The sequence below is a fragment of the Dendrobium catenatum genome, unplaced genomic scaffold (assembly GCF_001605985.2).
Source record: "Dendrobium catenatum unplaced genomic scaffold, ASM160598v2 fragScaff_scaffold_743, whole genome shotgun sequence".
Classification (NCBI taxonomy): Eukaryota; Viridiplantae; Streptophyta; class Magnoliopsida; order Asparagales; family Orchidaceae; genus Dendrobium; species Dendrobium catenatum.
In genome coordinates, this window is record NW_021319205.1 from 1301037 (window position 1) to 1318954 (window position 17918).

A 17918-nucleotide genomic window follows, 5' to 3' on the forward strand; every position below is an offset into this window, starting at 1 on the left:
GGGGGGGCTACATAACTTTGGTTTAAGATGAACACTTGATGAAAAAGCTCAAAAAATAAATAAAATGCTACAAAATTGCCTACGAGATTTAGGATAAAAATATGAGTCAATTCAATTTGACTTCAGTGATTTGAAGTGGCAGGAACTCGGTTTTGGAACCAAGAATTTTTTTCATTGGAATGGTTATGAAAGTCGGTCTGAATTGTTATAACTCACCTTCATAATGGTGAGAAGAAAGATTGAAAATCAGGTTTACTTTTTTAATACAATAGTAATAAAACCATAAAGATAATGGAAGGATAATTACTTTTAACTTAATAGTAATAGAACAATATAAATCATTAACCAGGGATGTGTTAAAATACAACTCTTCATAGTCCAAATATCACAATGGATTTTGAAACAAGAGAGTTCAAGCAAAACACAAACAACATTAAAACTCTCAAGATAATTCAGTTTCAAAACAAAGCCCCCAATCACTTCCAAACAATTTCGTCAAAAAGAACTGGCCCTTAATAATTTTTTCTTCGCTTTATTACTTTTCTTCATTCGCAATTCACTACAGAAATACAGGTTTAGTTAAGCAAAAATTTCATCTAAGAAAAATGCTCCATCCGTGTATTATCTAACTCTAACCCAAGTGCTTTCTCGAAGAGTAAACGCCTGCATTTCAAGATTGTTTTTTAAAATGACATGTTAAGAGAGGCGAGAATGAGTCATTAAGCCTTACGAAAAAATCAGATTGATCATATTTAAAACAACTCATTAGAAGTTCACGACTCAAATTATGCAAGAAAATTTTGGTTGTAGGATTTCTAATGTAAATTTAGGACGAGACGCATAAGATCATGCATGCAAGGGCTAAATTCATAGTCCACAAACTTTTAATTTAGATAAGAATTCATCACTTTAACTAAAAATTACAAAACATGCAAATTTCCTTCCAATTGATAATTTAATTGTCACCCACAGAGAAATTTTATATAGAAATGAATAAGCAATGACAATAATAAGCAGATAGAAAAATTACGCATCAATTGAAAATTTCAAATTGTACAAAAAGATTTGAAAATATTTAATCACCAAGCAAGCCACTCATAAATTCTACAGAGTAGAAACAGATTAAGGAAAGAAGCCATGCCTCATAGTTCATACAGCACAAGCATGTAACACCTTCAAAAAAATTTATAGTTGCTGCATCACACTAAAAAGATCAACATGTAACTAGCACTCAACCACAAAAGAGGAAATAGAAAACTCAAGAAATTATCAAAAACAATAATTTTCTAAGCCTAAAATCTTCTCTAATTTATAATCATAAAATCCCTTCTCTAAATAAAATAAAAAATAAAAAAAAAATAAAAAAAAAAACTTGAATTAAGTCGGCAACCCCTATTCCCAAATACATTTGAAATCTCAGTATTACTACAGCATCCAATCCAATTATTCACAGGTAGCGCAAACTTATCCCATAATAAAGAATTCAGGAAATTCAAAAGCAGTCGCTAATAGCTAAACCCTGGTATGCAAAACAGCAAGGCCAAGACAAAAAAATTGCATCATAGATACAGATTATGCATAGGACTGAAATAATAGCTAAAGCAACGTTCATCAGAGACCATAATACCAAATTCATGGACCAATTTCAAGTCCAAAAATTACAACTCAGCAAAATTAGGCTCATTTAGTAAGAAACAGAAAATTTCCAGAGAATCACCTCACAGCCTAATTGCTAAGCCAAATGATCGAAACCAAAGAACTAACAATCAGCCTAATTGAAAGCCAAAATAGTGGTCCAGTGGACCGGTCTAACAAAATCATTAACCAGGGATGTGTTAAAATACAACTCTTCATAGTCCAAATATCATAATGGATTTTAAAAGAACAGAGTTCATGCAAAACAAAAACATCATTAAGGTTTCATTTAGGGCATCTTCTTTGTTGCTTTCTAAAACAACTTTCTAGTACAAAAATTTATTGTACTAAAAAATAGTTTTATAAAGTAACAAAAAAGCTGTCTCAAACGAAGCTTAAAACTCAATTTCAAGAAAATTCAGTTTCGAAACAAAGCCCCCAATCACTTACAAACAATTTCATCAAAAAGAACTGACCCTTAATATTTTTGTCTTGGCTTTATTACTTTTCTTCATTCGCAATTCAATACAGAAATACAGGTTTAGTTAAGCAAAGATTTCACGTAAGAAAAATGCTCCATCCTTGTATTATCTAACCCTAACCCAAGTGTTTTCTGGAGTAAACGCTTGCATTTCAAGATTTTTTTTTAAATGACATGTTAAGAGAGGCGAGAATGAGTCATTAAGCCTTACAAAAAAATCAGATTGATCATATTTAAAACAACTCATTAGTAGCTCACGACTCAAATGATGCAAGAAAATTTTGGTTGTAGGATTTCTAATGTAAATATAGGACGATACACATAAGATCATGCAAGCAAGACTAAATTCATAGTTCACAAACTTTAAATTTAGATAAGAATTCATCACTTTAACTAAAAATTAGAAAGCATGCAAATTTCCTTCCAATTGATAATTTAATTGTCACCCAAAGAGAAATTTAATATAGAAATTTATGTGCAATGATAATAATAAGCAGATAGAAAAATTACGCATCAATTGAAAAATTCAAATTGTACAACAAGACTTGAAAATATTTAATCACCAAGCAAGCCAATCATAAATTCTACAGAGTTGAAACAGATTAAGGAAAAAAGCCATGCCTCATACAGCACAAGCATGAAACTCTCTAAAAAAAATTATAGTTGCAGCACCACACTAAAAAGATCAACATGTAACTAGCACTCAATCACAAAAGAGGAAATAGAAAACTCAAGAAATTATCAAAAACAATAATTTTATAAGCCTCAAATCTCCTCTAATTCCACGTTCATCAGAAACCATAATACCAAATTCATGTACCAATTTCAAGTCCAAAAATTACAACTCAGGAAAATTAAGCTCGTTTAGTAAGAAACAGAAATTTACCAGAGAATCACCTCACAGCCTAATTGCTAAGCCAAATGATCGAAACCAGAGAACTAACAATCAGCCTAATTGAAAGCCAAAATAGTAGCAGCGGCTGAACCTACTCAAACCGGCATAGTGCACAAAATCAACACAGATATTAGAGAATAAAACTCGTTCTTTCTCTGGATATCATCATAGCCATGTTTATAGTAAAAACTGATTTAAAATAAAATAAAAAAAAAAACTACTAAAATGAAAGTAAAATCAAATTTTTTATTGCCAATTTGCATCAAATTTGCCTAAATTAAAAAAAGATCGGCCCTGAAAAATTAACCACCTGGCATTCATCAAGCAAATCTACAAATTAACTCATGCGCTTCTTTTAGAATATAATCTATGAATATCACATGCATATATGTCACATAAATCCACAAGATATCTCTACTATTTCTCACATGTAGTGGACACAATCACATCATCTAATATTTACTTTTCACAGAATGTATAAAACTATCTGGAAAAATGATGCATGTGAATTCACAAGTAAAAAATAAGAAGAATCCAAGATATTGGTGGCAAGTTCATGAAATTTGAAGATTTGACTGATAATAATACTTTTTATAATTTTTAATTTTTAAGCATTTGTCCTAATGCATTAAAAAATTCTTCTAGCAGTTAATTTCTTAACAGCTCATGTAAGAAACCTTTTTCAGCAATTTAACTTACTATTATTATATCACCTTATTTGAATTTTACATACCTCTTATTTGCATCAACAGTAAATTGATCATTGCCAAAATTAATGATCAAATTTATGCAAATACTTTGCAAATCAAATAAATCATGCAATAACTAACTGATATGAGAAAAGTAATGTAAATACTAAGTATCTTAATAATAATGATACTCTAACTAATTCCTAGAGGATGAGTGATAAGGAAACTTAAAAATAGCTAAATTACATAATATGACATGCTTATATAGATGAGCACTCTCTTCAAAGAAAATTAATCCTAATATGTTAAATATCAGTTGTGATGAATTATATATATTTGGTTTAGACTATATAAATGGATTTTTAAATTTTAGATTTCTTCTAAGGAATTGATTAATAACAAATTTCTGAATAGCTAATACAACTTTTCAAAGAGTTGTTTTAATGAATTTATAATTCAAGGAAATAAGAACTAAAAATAAAATTAATTTCAATTTGATCATTCATCATAAAAATAATATCAACAGGTAATTTATCAAAAATTCCTTTATCAATTTGCTCAACTAACTCATCAACCATAGTAGACATGAGTTATTCAGGTTTATCTTCAAAAATATATCTTTTTTTAAAAGTTTATATACATCTCATGCTCAATTTTAGTTTCAAACTCAAATTCCTACCCTATTTCAAGTATAAATTCAGGTTAATAAATATGCTTTAATATATGTATATATTCAGATTCAACACTATAAGATATAGACTCATATTGTGATAATAAATCTTCTTTTTTTTTGCCTCTAATATATCCTCACAAAAATATTCAAGAACTATAATTTCTTCAATATGATCAAATTTCACCATACAAGATTCTAATATCAATGCATGCTTGATAGGTTTTACATTAGATTTTACTATATTTTTGCTAGGAATATTAAACATGGTTATGATAGTCCTAAAAAGATGAATACTGCAATATTCCTCAATATTTAAAGTAATGCATAAAATCTCAAATACTATATTTGATGAGTTGTAGTGTAATTCGTTATTTATTTATTGCGTTTGACCTTTGATGAAATAGATAAGGATAATATAAAAATATGTAGGAAAATAATATATTGTAAGGCCTTTAAAGCTTGCATAATATTTAAAAACACCAAAATTATCTTGTTCATAGTTCTTAAAGAGATCATGTTATTGGCTTCTATCTTCAGAGATTTCTTTTTAAGTTAATGTTTCATACCAAACTTTCTATATTTAGTAAAAGCAATAATTATCCGAAATTAGTGAGCAAATCCTATTAATTTTCATTTAGCATAATCAACTCTCTAAGAATTATACATATTATAATTTTAAAATAATAACAACAACAACAATAAAGTCTGATACGGCATCACAAAATTAACTTGATCGGGCACGAATCTCGAGGCAAAAGCTAGTTGGAAACTTCAAAAATTAATTTTGGGAGCACCTGAACTCCGATTTCAGCGAGCTTACAGTCAAACTGAGCGTCTCGGAAATACGAACCCAACGACACCAAATTCAACTCAATCTGAGTCCAAATGAGTCCGAATCAAGGACTCGAAGCGCTGTTGGAAGGTTCAAACCGCAATTTGAGTTACCAAATGGTCTCCGATTTTAATGGACGGCTCGACGAGGCGAATCCAACGAGCCCAAGATCGCCGAATTCCGACATCATTAAGGCCTCCAAATGTCCAACGAACGGTGCACGATCGAAGGGTTCAATATCAGCCGTCCATTCAAACCATTCTTTATTCGCCCATGATCTCACACCTATTTACGAGCTATGCCACTACAGAAAAACTATAAATAGAGCCCTCATTCTACACAAAGGGGACTCAAGTGAAGAGAGAAGAAGAAGAGAAAAAGGAGGAGAAGGAAGAAGCTCCTCCTCGACCACCGCCGGAGCTCTACCCGCCGCCTGAAGACGCCAGAACTCTGTCGGATTTTCGGGAAACATCGGGAATTTGCAGAACTTTGTAACTTTGTGAGAAGTTGATTGTAAACTGATCGTCTTGATTTGTAAGACGGATCAACCTTTGTACTACATACAAATACTAGTGGAACTTTACAACTGGGCAAGGCCCCGTAGTTTTTTCCCTTTTAGGGTTTTCCACGTAAAAACTCTAGTGTTCATTTCTCTTTTCTGTTTGTGTGCTGAATACTCGTGCAACGCTAAGACGAATTTTTTCTAACTCTACTGCCACGTATATTCTAGCACGCAACAGTTTGGCACCGTCTGTGGGAACCACTATCCCACAACTTCAAGTATTGCTACAATGGTCAACAGGCGTAGCAGTCACATCATTGGAGCTTCCCGCTCCAACTCCCTCTAATCCAGAAATCTGTCTGCAAATCACAGACGCCCGATGTCTGCCTCTTTCCATCCTAAGGGGCAGAATGCTGCCGGAGAAGGGATCTCGGGACCTTCTTTAGAAGAAAGAATCCAGAAGATGGAAGAATCTCAGAACAAGATCCTTCAATTCCTGCGAGATGATCGACAACCGACATTGGAGGAGATCCTTCTCCCTCGAGATCCACCAAGAGTTGAAGATGTTCAATTCGAGCATCTTCAAGAAGAGATTCATCTTCCTCCACCTAGGAGACATCCTCAACCACGACAGGATGATGAACTTGCCGATACAACGAGTTCAACACATCCTTCCCCCTCGACTCGGCAGCCTCGCATTCTTTCGGATCTCCAGAAGGCTCAGCCCAACCACACATTGCGGAACTCCCTCACAATGTCCTGCGTCGCGAAATGCGAAGATTGGTACGGGAAGAGTTCCCCCGAGTAGATGTGAGGCATGCTCTCCGACATAGGAACTTCCATGAGTCATCACCTCTAACTGAAGTCATTCTTCAACACCCCATTCCAGTCGGATTCAAAGTGCCAAACGCTGAGTCCTGCGATGGGACGACCGGCCCGTATGAGCACATCGACTACTACAGAACCATCATGCATATTCAACGAGCATCGGACGCGCTCCTCTGCCAGGTCTTTCCTGCCACCCTTAAAAGACAAGCTCGAACATGGTTTTACTCGCTTCCACCTGGAACGATCCCCTTATTTGTCAAATTGGCCAAAGTATTTGTCGAACAATTTATGGCCAATCGAAGAATTGCTAAGGATTCTTCCCATCTCTCCGGGATCCGTCAAAATGAGGGAGAATCGTTGAAGGAGTATTTTCAGCGATTTTCCACTGAAGCACGACAGATTCCCAGAGTAGACCTTGAATTACTCAGAGGGGTCTTCCTTGGAGGCCTTCGTCCTAGCCCCTTCTATTCGGCCCTTATGCGAGACACAGTCCATTCATACGCCGACTTGATTCATCGCGTGGAGGCGCAAATCTCTGCAGATGAGGCTATAAATGCTCACAGGAAGCAGTTTGAGGAAATCAATGGGAAGTGCAAAGGTGTACCTGGGATGGACAATTCTTTCTCAAAGCAGAAAAAACAAGGAAAGAATAATCTACCTCATAGGTCTCCATCACCGCGATGGGAACCTAGACAGGAGGAGTATATACCACTTAAAACATCTCGAGCAAATGTGTTGATGGCTGTTCGAGATCAAGATACATTGAAATGGCCAAATCCTTTGAAATCGAACACAGGAAATACAGATCAGTACTGTCACTTTCATCGAAGTTGTGGTCACACCACCGAAGCCTGTAAGCAACTCAAGGATGAGATTGAAAGACTTATCCGTCAGGGCTACCTTCGACAATTTATTCGGGATCCACCTACCCAAGAGGAAGCTCGTCCCGCTGGGGGGCAAAATCAACAACAAAGGCAACCATTGAATAATATTCAGATGGTTGGAGAGATTAAATTATCACGCATTTAGCGCATTTGTATTAGCAATACTACTTATCTTGTTGTCTCTTTTATGTTGAGTAGGATGTCACTTTGATATCTCTAATGTTTTCTTTCAAGTTAAATGTTGTATTATCACCGTACGTAGATCTTATATGTTGAGTGCTTTGTAATTTGTATATCCCTAACTCATACTAGGGAATTATTATACTATCTTACATAATGCAGTAATATAATGTTCATGTTGTTGTGATATTATTTTCTCTTATGAAAGATAAAGAAAAAACTTCTCAAACTCTTTCTCAGTGATTCGAGAAATACACAATCTACATTGTATCTCAATCACCAGATGATAAATCCCAGGGGGATTTGATCTGACCTCATCCACACAGGTTAACGTCATCAAGCAGGGCTCTGACATACAATCTCGGATAGGTCTTACATCCTTGGTGGATTCTTCCGACCTCTTCCAAACAGGTTAACGTCGTCGACCAAAGACTCCGACATACAACCTCGGAAAGGTCTCACATCCTTGGTGGATTCTCTCGACCACTTCCACATAGGTTAACGTCGTCGAGCAAAGACTCCGACATACAACTTCGGAAAGGTCTCACATCCTTGGTGGATTCTCTCGACCTCTTCCACACAGGTTGACGTCGTCGAGCAAAGGCTTCGACATACAACCTCGGATAGGTCTCACATCCTTGGTGGATTTTCTCAACCTCTTCCACACAGGTTAACATCGTCGAGCAAATGCTACGACATACAACCTCGAAAAGGTCTCACATCCTTGGTGGATTCTCTCGAGCCCTTTTTACAAAGGTCAACATCACCGAACAATGTTCTCTCTATAAAGACTCCAAGAACGCAGTGATTGATAAATCTATCACTTATACAAAGAATTCAATCAGTCTAAAATTTCGGATCAAATATTTTCAGACTTCTATTCGTCGACGAACTTTCGTCGGTCTTCTACCCGACGTTGAACTTCTATCCGACGTCGGACTTCTCCCTGTCATCGGACTTCTGCTCGTCAGTTAACTTCTACTCGTCGTCGAACTTTTGCTCGTCGACGAACTTTCGTCGGTCTTCTACCCGATGTTGAACTTTTAACCGACGTCGGACTTCTCCCTATCGTCGGACTTCTGCTCGTCAGCGGACTCCTGCTCGTCAGCGGACTCGTACTCGTCGTCGGACTTCTGCTCGTCGATGAACATTCGTCGGTCTTCTATTCAACGTTGTACTTCTATACAACGTTGGACTTCTATCGTACTTCTACTTGTCGTCGGAATTCTGACCGTTGACGAAATTTCGTCGGACTTCTGCCCGACGCCGTACTTCTACTAGTCGTCGGAATTCTGACCGTCGACGGAATTTCGTCGGTCTTCTGCCCGACGCCATACTTCTACCCGTCGTCAGACTTCTGTCCGTTAATGGATTTTCGTCGGTCTTCTGCCCGATGCCGTATTTCTACCCGATGCCGGATTTCTGCAGTTCAACAGATCTCTCGAAAAACAGAGGGGCAGAAGAAAAATCCCCAAAACTCCTGCAAGAGAGGAGGGGCGCTAAGTCGAGCATGGAAAATTTCCCACTCGCAAATAGCGGAAGCCTCAACCGTCAGAAAGCCGGGGGGGGAGGAGAAGAAAAATCCCGTAACTCCTGCACGAGAGGAGGGGTGCTAATTCGAACAGCGGAAATTTCCCACTCACAAATAGCGGAAACCTCAACCGTCAGAAAGCCGGTGGGAGGAGAAGAAAAATCCCGTAACTCCTGCACAAAAGGAGGGGCGCTAAGTCGAGCAGGAAAAATTTCCCACTCGCAAATAGCGGAAGCCTCAACCGTCAGAAAGCCGGGGGGAGGAGAAGAAAAATCTTGTAACTCCTGCACAAGAAGAGGGGCGCTAATTCAAGCAGGTAAATTTTTCACTCGCAAATAGCGGAAGTCTCAACTGTCAGAGAGCCAGAGGGAGAAGAAGGAGAAGGTGCAAGTTTTCTAAAAGCCTAGGGGGCCTATTTATTGGTTTTGGAGAAAGAAGGGGAAAGTTATTGCAATTTTCGAATTTCCCTAATTTTTCTAAAATTTTTCCAAATTTTTCAGAATTTTTTTTTAGCCCAACAATAGCAAAAAACGACATTTTTACACGAGTGGGGTCCACTTAAGTCGGTGCAGCCAACCGGCCACATGAAACGACGCGACCAGCGCATCAATCCGCGGGCATGATGAGCGGATCGCGGCTGGCCGAACGAGGCCAGCAGCCGGCCACCGCCGGCGACAGCTGCGACATTTCCGCGCGGGCACAAGCACGCAAGAGCTGTCCAACCAGCCACGCGTTGGCGAGGTCCACCCAGCCTAAGCGGGTGCAGTCCACCCAGCCATGCAGGCAAGTTCCAGCCTGGCCCATGCGCGGCACAACACGCAGGCGCGGTCCGGCCGAACGCGCGGACTGCAGGGCGCGGCCGCATTTCCGCGCCAGACGGTGGCAGCGGCCACCGGCGGCGGCGGCCGGTTCCGGCCGGTTCGGCCGCCCGGGTCTATTTATGGGCCATTTTTTACCCCGACAAGTTCAAATTTTCGCCCGTTTTTGGAGGTCCCCAGGGATCGTTTTTTCGACGCCCCTGACTCAATTTTCAACACTTTTTCAGATTCGTTCGGAGCATCCTTGCTACACAAGATTAATTCTGACTCGCTGAAAAAAACTCTTCTAAAAAATTGTAACGCTTATTTTCGGACTCCTGAAGCTACGACGTCCAAAATAGGGGGGCAACTGGATTACGGCATCACAAAATTAACTTGATTCGGGCACGAAATCTTGAAGGCCAAAAGCTAATTGAAAACTTCAAAAATAATTTGGGAGCGCCCAAACTCCCAATTTTTCAGCGAGCTTACAGTCAAACTGAGTGCGTCTCGGAAATACGAACCCAACGACACCAAATTCAACTCCAATCCGAGTTCAAATGAGTCTGAATCAAGGACCCGAAGCGTTGGTTTGCGAAGGTTCAAACCGCAATTTGAGTTACCAAACGGTGTCCGATTTTTAACGAGCTAATACTGAATGAACGGCTCGACAAGGCGAATCCAACGACCCAAGATCGCCGAATTTCCGAACATTCATTAAAGGCCTCCAAAATGTCAAAGAACGGCGCACGATCGAAGGTTCAATATCGGCCGTTATGATCCATTCAACCACTTCCCCTATTCGCCCATGATCTCCATACCTATTACGACCTATGTCACTCCAGAAAAACTATAAATTAGAGCCTCATTTCTACACCAAAGGGGACTCAAGTGAAGAGAGGAGAAGAAGAAGAGAAGAAGGAGGGAAGGAAGAAGCTCCCCTCGACCACCGCCGGAGCTCTTCCCAGCCGCGTGGAAGACGCCGGAATATCTGCCCGGGATTTCGGAAATGCCGGAATTTGCAGAACTTTGTAACTTTGTGAGAAGGTTGATTGTAAACTGATCGTCTGATTTTGTAATAAGACGGATCAACCTTTGTACTACATACAAACACTAGTTGGAACAAGGCCCTGTGGTTTTTTCCCTTTTGAGTTTTCACGTTAAAAACTCTGGGTGTTCATTTTCTCTTTTCTGTTGTGTGTTGAATTACTGTGCAACGCTGTTAAGACGAATTTTTTCTTAACTCTTACATGCCGCGTATATTCTAGCACGCAACAAAGTCAATTAAAGTAAAATCAAAATCTCCAACTGTTAATTTTGCATTCATTGAATTAATTCAACTTCAAGCTCACTTGACTTGAACTAGCTCAATAGATACAGCTTGGTTCAAATTCAAGTTAATTTAAAACATCATATTACTTGATTGCTTCTTATATTTTATTTTAATTTATATATATATATATATAACTGATCAAAAACTAGCTCAATATGGGCTGGTCTTGACTCTAAATTGGAAAAAACTAAAACTTTAGCTTACAACTCTGCTCATTTGGCTTGGTTTGAGCTCAATGCAACTCAAATACCAATTTGATTCCTAAGCAACCTTCTGCTTTCAAGCTAAATCTCAGCCCTAGATGCAAAATTATTGCAACACATACGACTTGTCCAAAAGAATTTTCTTTCAGGGGCTTCACTGAGAGTTCATTCATTTTGGTATTGGCGCATACCTCCATTTAACTGATCAAAGTATTAGAAAAATGTTGTTTATGATCATCAAAAAACTAGTGTATGAGGTGGAGTACAAGCTTGCAAAGGAGCTGTTGAGCCAAGAATGAATATTAGGTCAAGTTTAAATTGCCCCCGACAATATATCAACTCACCCTGAACAAGGCTTCCACCACTACAAAGTCTAAATACAGGATGATGTGTGAAGCTTTAACCCGCTTACTAGAGAAATCATTTCAAGATTAAATTCGTGGCCTCCACTCATGATGGAGCAACCTAAATCAAATTTGAAATATATACCTAATGTGTAAATTAGTGCAAGAGCAATATGAATTCAAGAAAGAGGGAAATATTCCTTTCTGAACTAGAAGATATTAGGATAGTGATAAGTCCATTCATGAAAATGAAGACTTGCAAAACAACCGAGGGATAAGAAAGATATCTTCTCCGATGCCCATCATAATAAACTCATAATTAAGCTCGGGAACTTGACCTATCCTTTTTAATCTTACCACACTGATTTTAAGCATTCTTCTAATATTTGTATTTTCTATCTTTCATTATTTATGTCCCAACCATTTAAATCTATTTTCTACTTTTTTATCTTTGATGAATGTCATTTTAATACTTACTCTAATATATTCATTTCTTGATTTTTTTAAAAAATGTTTTCACACATTCATCTTTAAAGATTCTCATTTTCCTTGCGTTCAACTCGAACATCAAAAACCTTTTTATCGCACAACACTTAGATCCATAAAATCTGCAGCCCAATTGCATTGTCCATAAATACCTCTAGTAAATTATTAAATTAATGCTCGGCATTCAACATTTACAAAACATGTTCTTAATAAGAACAAAGCTAGCTAACAATCACCATTATTCTCACGGGGAATCAGATTTATGGTACAGGTACTTGATAAAATAGCTTATTAGTTTCTACATTGATTTCTCCATCACAATTAAATCTTCCCCGCCTTTGTATCAACGCAATATGAAACGATTTCTTGCAGATCCAACCTCTCAGGACCACAAGGCCCTGAACTAGCATCGATTGTTTCCAAATCGCCAACTAGCTCTCTCGATAAAATCCGCACATGCTAAGAAAATCCAGAAAAGTCGATACCAAGCAACCCAACCGCAAGAAAGATATCATCACACGGAAACCCGACCAACAGTCAACATATTATCATTGGAAGAAAATGGGTGGGCAAAAGCGCATACCAGCACAGGACTTGATGGTGTGGATCTTGAGAAGGAGAACGATGACGCTAATCAGATGCGTCATATCGCCAGCTAACCTTAAGATGTTCATCCTCTAGTCAGGATCCGGGAACCCGCCCCGCAGATCTCCGAATCGGCCAAATGGGATCCGACAAGATCTCTAGGCGCTAGTTTCACACATCTAAGGCAATCTTTGGAATTCCTCCCTCCCCTGGTTTCTCTATCTTCTTCTTCAACTTTCGATTATGCGCGGCGATTCAAATTAAGCGAGAAAGCAAGAGAAGAGAAGGAAGAATTCACAGGAGGACAGCGGAACAGTGCTTGTCCGAGGATAGAGATGATAGCGAGTAGAGTTGGAGCTACCAGACCTCTACTCTCCAGCTTAAAAGAATATGATTTAGCTCGATTCGATACTCAAAGAACTGAACAATTATGACCTCCTCGTCCGGTTGTAGGTCAAATCATGTCAAAAAATGAGAAATATCGAACAAATACTGAGCAATATCAAATAATAACGATGAATATCATCACATGAAGACTCAATACCGAGTTATACCGAGCAATACCGAGTTATAAAAAATTGTACCGAGTTTTTCCTAGGAAAAACTCTGTACAACTCGGTATAGCTCGGTATAACTCGGTATTGGTCTTCACAGAGCGGTATTCCTCGTTATTATCAAATAATATCTAGCAATACCGAGAAAATACCGAGTTTTTTTGTGGGATTTTGCCCCCGACCAGACGTTCTTTGGAGCTTGCGAATTTTTTTAGCTGTTTTTATTGAGAGATTATTACTCGAGTAGGTTTTTAATTAGATTTTGTAAATTTAGATTTACAAGTTTTGATTTTTTTTATTACTTTTTAAAAACAGTTTTTTAATAAAAAAATTTATATTAGAAAATTGCTTTAAGAATCAGTAAAAAAATAGTCCCAAATAAAATATTAAATTTCATTTAAGAAAACTTTATTACTGCTTTCTAAAGCAGCTTCCTAATTAAAAAAAAATTTAGTTCAGAAATTTTTTTTACTAGAAAGTAGTTTTATAAAGTAATAAGAAAGCTGTCACAATCGAAGCCTAATAAGTTTTGAGTTGGTTAAATCTTTAAAATTCTTTGACATGATAAACATAAATTTATGTTTCATTTAGGACAACTTTTTTACTAGTTTTGAAAGTAACTTTTTATTACAAAAATTTCTTGAACTATAAATTTTTGTACATGAAAGCTGTTTTTGAAAGTAATAAGAAAGTTGTCCCAAATGAAATCTTAATTAATTGCTGATAACTTATTTGTTATTTATTTTAGAATTAGTTTTAGCTTTATACAAAGATTAAGCAATTTGGCTTTGTTCAGGACAATTTTTATTGCTTTTTAAAGCAATTTTTTAGTTCAAAATTTTTTGTTCAAGAAATTTTTGAGCTAAAAAATTGATTTATAAAGCAGTAAGAAACCTAACCCAAACAAAGCCTTAGACCACTATTTTTTATTGTTTTAAAGAAATTTATGCACTAGAAAATAGCAATAAACCTATTTCAAGCGATGTCTTAGTTGTAATAATCCATTATATAAAAAAGATACAATGATATTGTCTTCCTCGTAATTGAAGAAAATGGAATTATAAACAGCTAAGTTTTATTACATAATAAGTTGTCTAAAAACGAAAAATTAAAATACAATGACAATGTTATATGTTAATAATCAAATGACAATAGTTTGATGATGAAAGTTTAATAATGATGGTGGTGATTGCTGACAACAATCGACAAAAATTGCAAGAGAATTCTTTATTTTTATTAGGTCTTGAATATCCCCTTTTATATAGAGAACAAAGTCTTATTTATAGCCTTTTTAAGGGGGCATTTTGATAAATTTGTATATAATATAAAATATTTTATCATATGACTCATATTGATTTCCTTAAATGTAAATTATTTATCATATTTTGTCTGCACTAATGATGTAAGAATCAAATGATCTCGGTCTTGTTAAATTTGTCTTGTCGAACTGCTTGATTCGACTATATGCATGCAAAAAATAGGGCTTGTTTTGTTCTTCAATTAATATTTAGATGTTTTTAAATATTTTTCACGTGTATGATTGAAGCTCATTTGGAGTCAAATTAGATCATCTATGATGTCGATTTCTTGGTCTCGTCGAGGCCTTCAATTTGATTATAAGTTTGCTGAAATCAGGGTTCAGTCAGTCATGGAGTTAATTTTAGAAGTTTACAAGTCAAATATTACCTTGAGATTTGTGTCGAATAAGCAATTTTTTTAAAAATGTATCAAGAATTTAAGTATGTTAGTTCAAATAAGATTTTAATAATTTTATTGATAATAAAATTAAAATATATAATTTCAATGCTTTTGATCATAATTATTATTTTTTAGTTGATTGTTTTTATTAATGATTCACTAATGGAGAGAAGCTATATTAATAGCTAAGTTAATTTTCACTTAATAGTTATTTTAGTTTTTTTACAAGCAAAATGATGAATCACTAATCCAAAATAATAATGCAGACATTCACTCACTAATCACAAAATTAATAATTTAAGTAAGAGCTTTCATAAAATAATCTAAAATTCTTAACCAATCAACTACATGATAATGAAAAAAAAAAACTAAACAATTAATATACAATCCATAATCCACACTACAATAGATTGGATATGGAAGCACTAATAGGACTCAGAACAAAATTGAAAGAGTTGCTCATGTGAAAGAAGCTTATTTGCCTCTTCAATATCTCCTCATCTTCAACATCTTCTACACTTCCTCCTACTTGCAACAAAACATGTTGAAAAGCTTCTTACTCATCATAGCGATTGTTAGATTAGATCTACCTCTTCTTTAGCTCCTCGCTTTTTTTGACCTCTCTGCAAGTAAGAGTTGTAAGTGAAGAAGTGTCAAAGATAACTCTCGATCTACCTCCCCCTTTCACATGCTTTTGTTAACTAAATCTCATAAATCTATCAAACTCATGGATTTAGTAAATCATAGATTCATCGTGAAAATGAGGGAGCAACCAGATTTTAGCTACCATTGGATTTAGGTTTCATTTGGGATAGCTTTCTAACAACTTTTTAAAATAGTTTTTTAGTACAAAAATTTCAACTTCAAAAACTTTGTGCACTAAAACGCTGCTTTATAAAGCATAAAGAAGGTTGCCCTCAACGAAGCCTTAACCTCATCGAAACAATATTTGGCAGGATTTATACGTAAATCATGGATAAATCCAAACCAAATAGCATTTATTAGTTGAAATGTATATATACTAGAATTATTTTGTGCAAAAAGTGAAACATTGAGTGGCAAAATGAGAAAATGCAATCACCATAGCTTCAAAATGATATCCAACATGCAATATAGAAATAAACTAAAGAAAATATGAACACTCATTTATTTATGTTCATAATTAAAAAGGGAAAAAATTCTTATGTTTAATTTAGTTTAAAATTTTTATGTTAGTAGTAGATATAAGTAATAATAGATTGTCATTTCCTAAATTTAGAGAATGTGTTAAATAAAGTATATGAAAATAAGCTAATGTTAGCATCTGATGGCTTATGAAAATTGATGATAGATAAAAATATTTATGTTATTGGAGGTGGAGCATAGCCTTTTGCTTAGATTAATGGAAGGAAATGATTATGAGTTGTTATGATGTATTCTAGAGTTTGTTATAGAAATATGAGGGGTTGAGAGGGGTTAGGTGGAAGGAATGCAAAAAATAATTTAAAATAGATTAATTGGGGCTTATTTAGAATGTCACTTTAGGGAATGAGTTTTAAGTGGGATAAATTGATGAAAATGATGGTGGACAATTAGCTCAGAATGTGAACTTATGCTATGAAGTAGATTGTAGTATTTAATGGAGTTTAAGGAAATGTAGAGGTTTAGGGGACCTTTTCATGTAAGTGAAGGAGACTGACGAGGGAGCATGATGAACAAGCCTCAAATCCTTGCTTTAGAGATAAATATGATAAATGTGCTTCCTAAAGATAATGGCTTCATTTGGGACATCTTTTGGCCACTATTTTTTCATTACTTTTAAGAAATTTTTTTACTAGAAAGCTATTGTAGAAAGTAATGAGAAAACAATCCAAAATAAAGCCGATGTTTATTAACATTATCCTTTTCTAGGGAAAGGCACTTTCAGATTTGCTTACGAGTGAGAGAAATAAATAATATTGGCAACGAAGATAGCGATGTTGTAGCAGGCATTATCATTGCTTTATTTCCAATTTTTGGGTGTTCCATAGAACGCAGAGATGTTTAAGCTTTATTGAAGTAGTGAGGTGATTAGAAGAGTAATCAAAGCATTAAGTGAAGATAATAGAATATTTAGCCTTTGAAATAAGTGAACTTAGAGCGAGGATCTAAAGATTTTATAACATGACAATCTTAAAAATGAAAGAACTCGTTTTGCCTTCTTACAACTCCTCCCAATTTTCCTTCTATCAATTACAAGAAGAAAGTTAGAACTTCTAAGCAAGGTATTCTAATGCTTAGTAAGAAGTTGGTGATTTTGGCTTCATTTGGGACACCTTTCTTACTTAATTCTAAAGTGATTTTTTTTTTTTTTTGTATAAAAATTTCTTGTACTAAAAATTTTTTACTCATTTTTCATTGATTCTATTTCATAGTTTGCCAATTTGGTAGCTCAACTAATAAATGAGGCTTAGAGCAGGATTTCCTCTATCAGATATGATGATGTTGAGAGCCACTTAGATATGTTTATGAGGTTGAAGCCTCCAATATTTGAGGGCACTGTTGAGTCCAGAGCAGTACAAGATTGATTGATAAGGTTGGAGAAGAGTTTTGATGGGATGCAATATCCTTCTAAGAGGAAAGAATTGTTGGCTATTTGTTTATTAGATGGGGAGGCTGAGCGTTGGTGGTTGGGTCAATCAAAGGAAAAGTTTTAGGGGAGACAGAACTCCTTAATCTATTAGGTTGAGTTTACATTTTTTTTAGCATGGTTTGTACCTCCAACGATATGCGGCAGATGAAGGAGATTTTTTTTAGGTTTATTCAGAGT

At 35.9% G+C, this 17918-nt stretch overlaps 1 protein-coding gene across 1 annotated transcript in view; it reads right to left on the reverse strand.

The window, feature by feature from the left end:
* Nucleotides 1-13291, reverse strand: part of LOC110094354 (ER lumen protein-retaining receptor) — a 16485-nt gene extending 3194 nt beyond the window's left edge. The window contains exon 1 of the mRNA XM_020819573.2: nt 12877-13291. Within this exon, the coding sequence (XP_020675232.1) occupies nt 12877-12967 (91 nt within the window). The 5' untranslated portion in view covers nt 12968-13291. The remainder of the gene's footprint in view (nt 1-12876) is intronic.
* Between the last annotated feature and the right edge of the window lie 4627 nt (nt 13292-17918).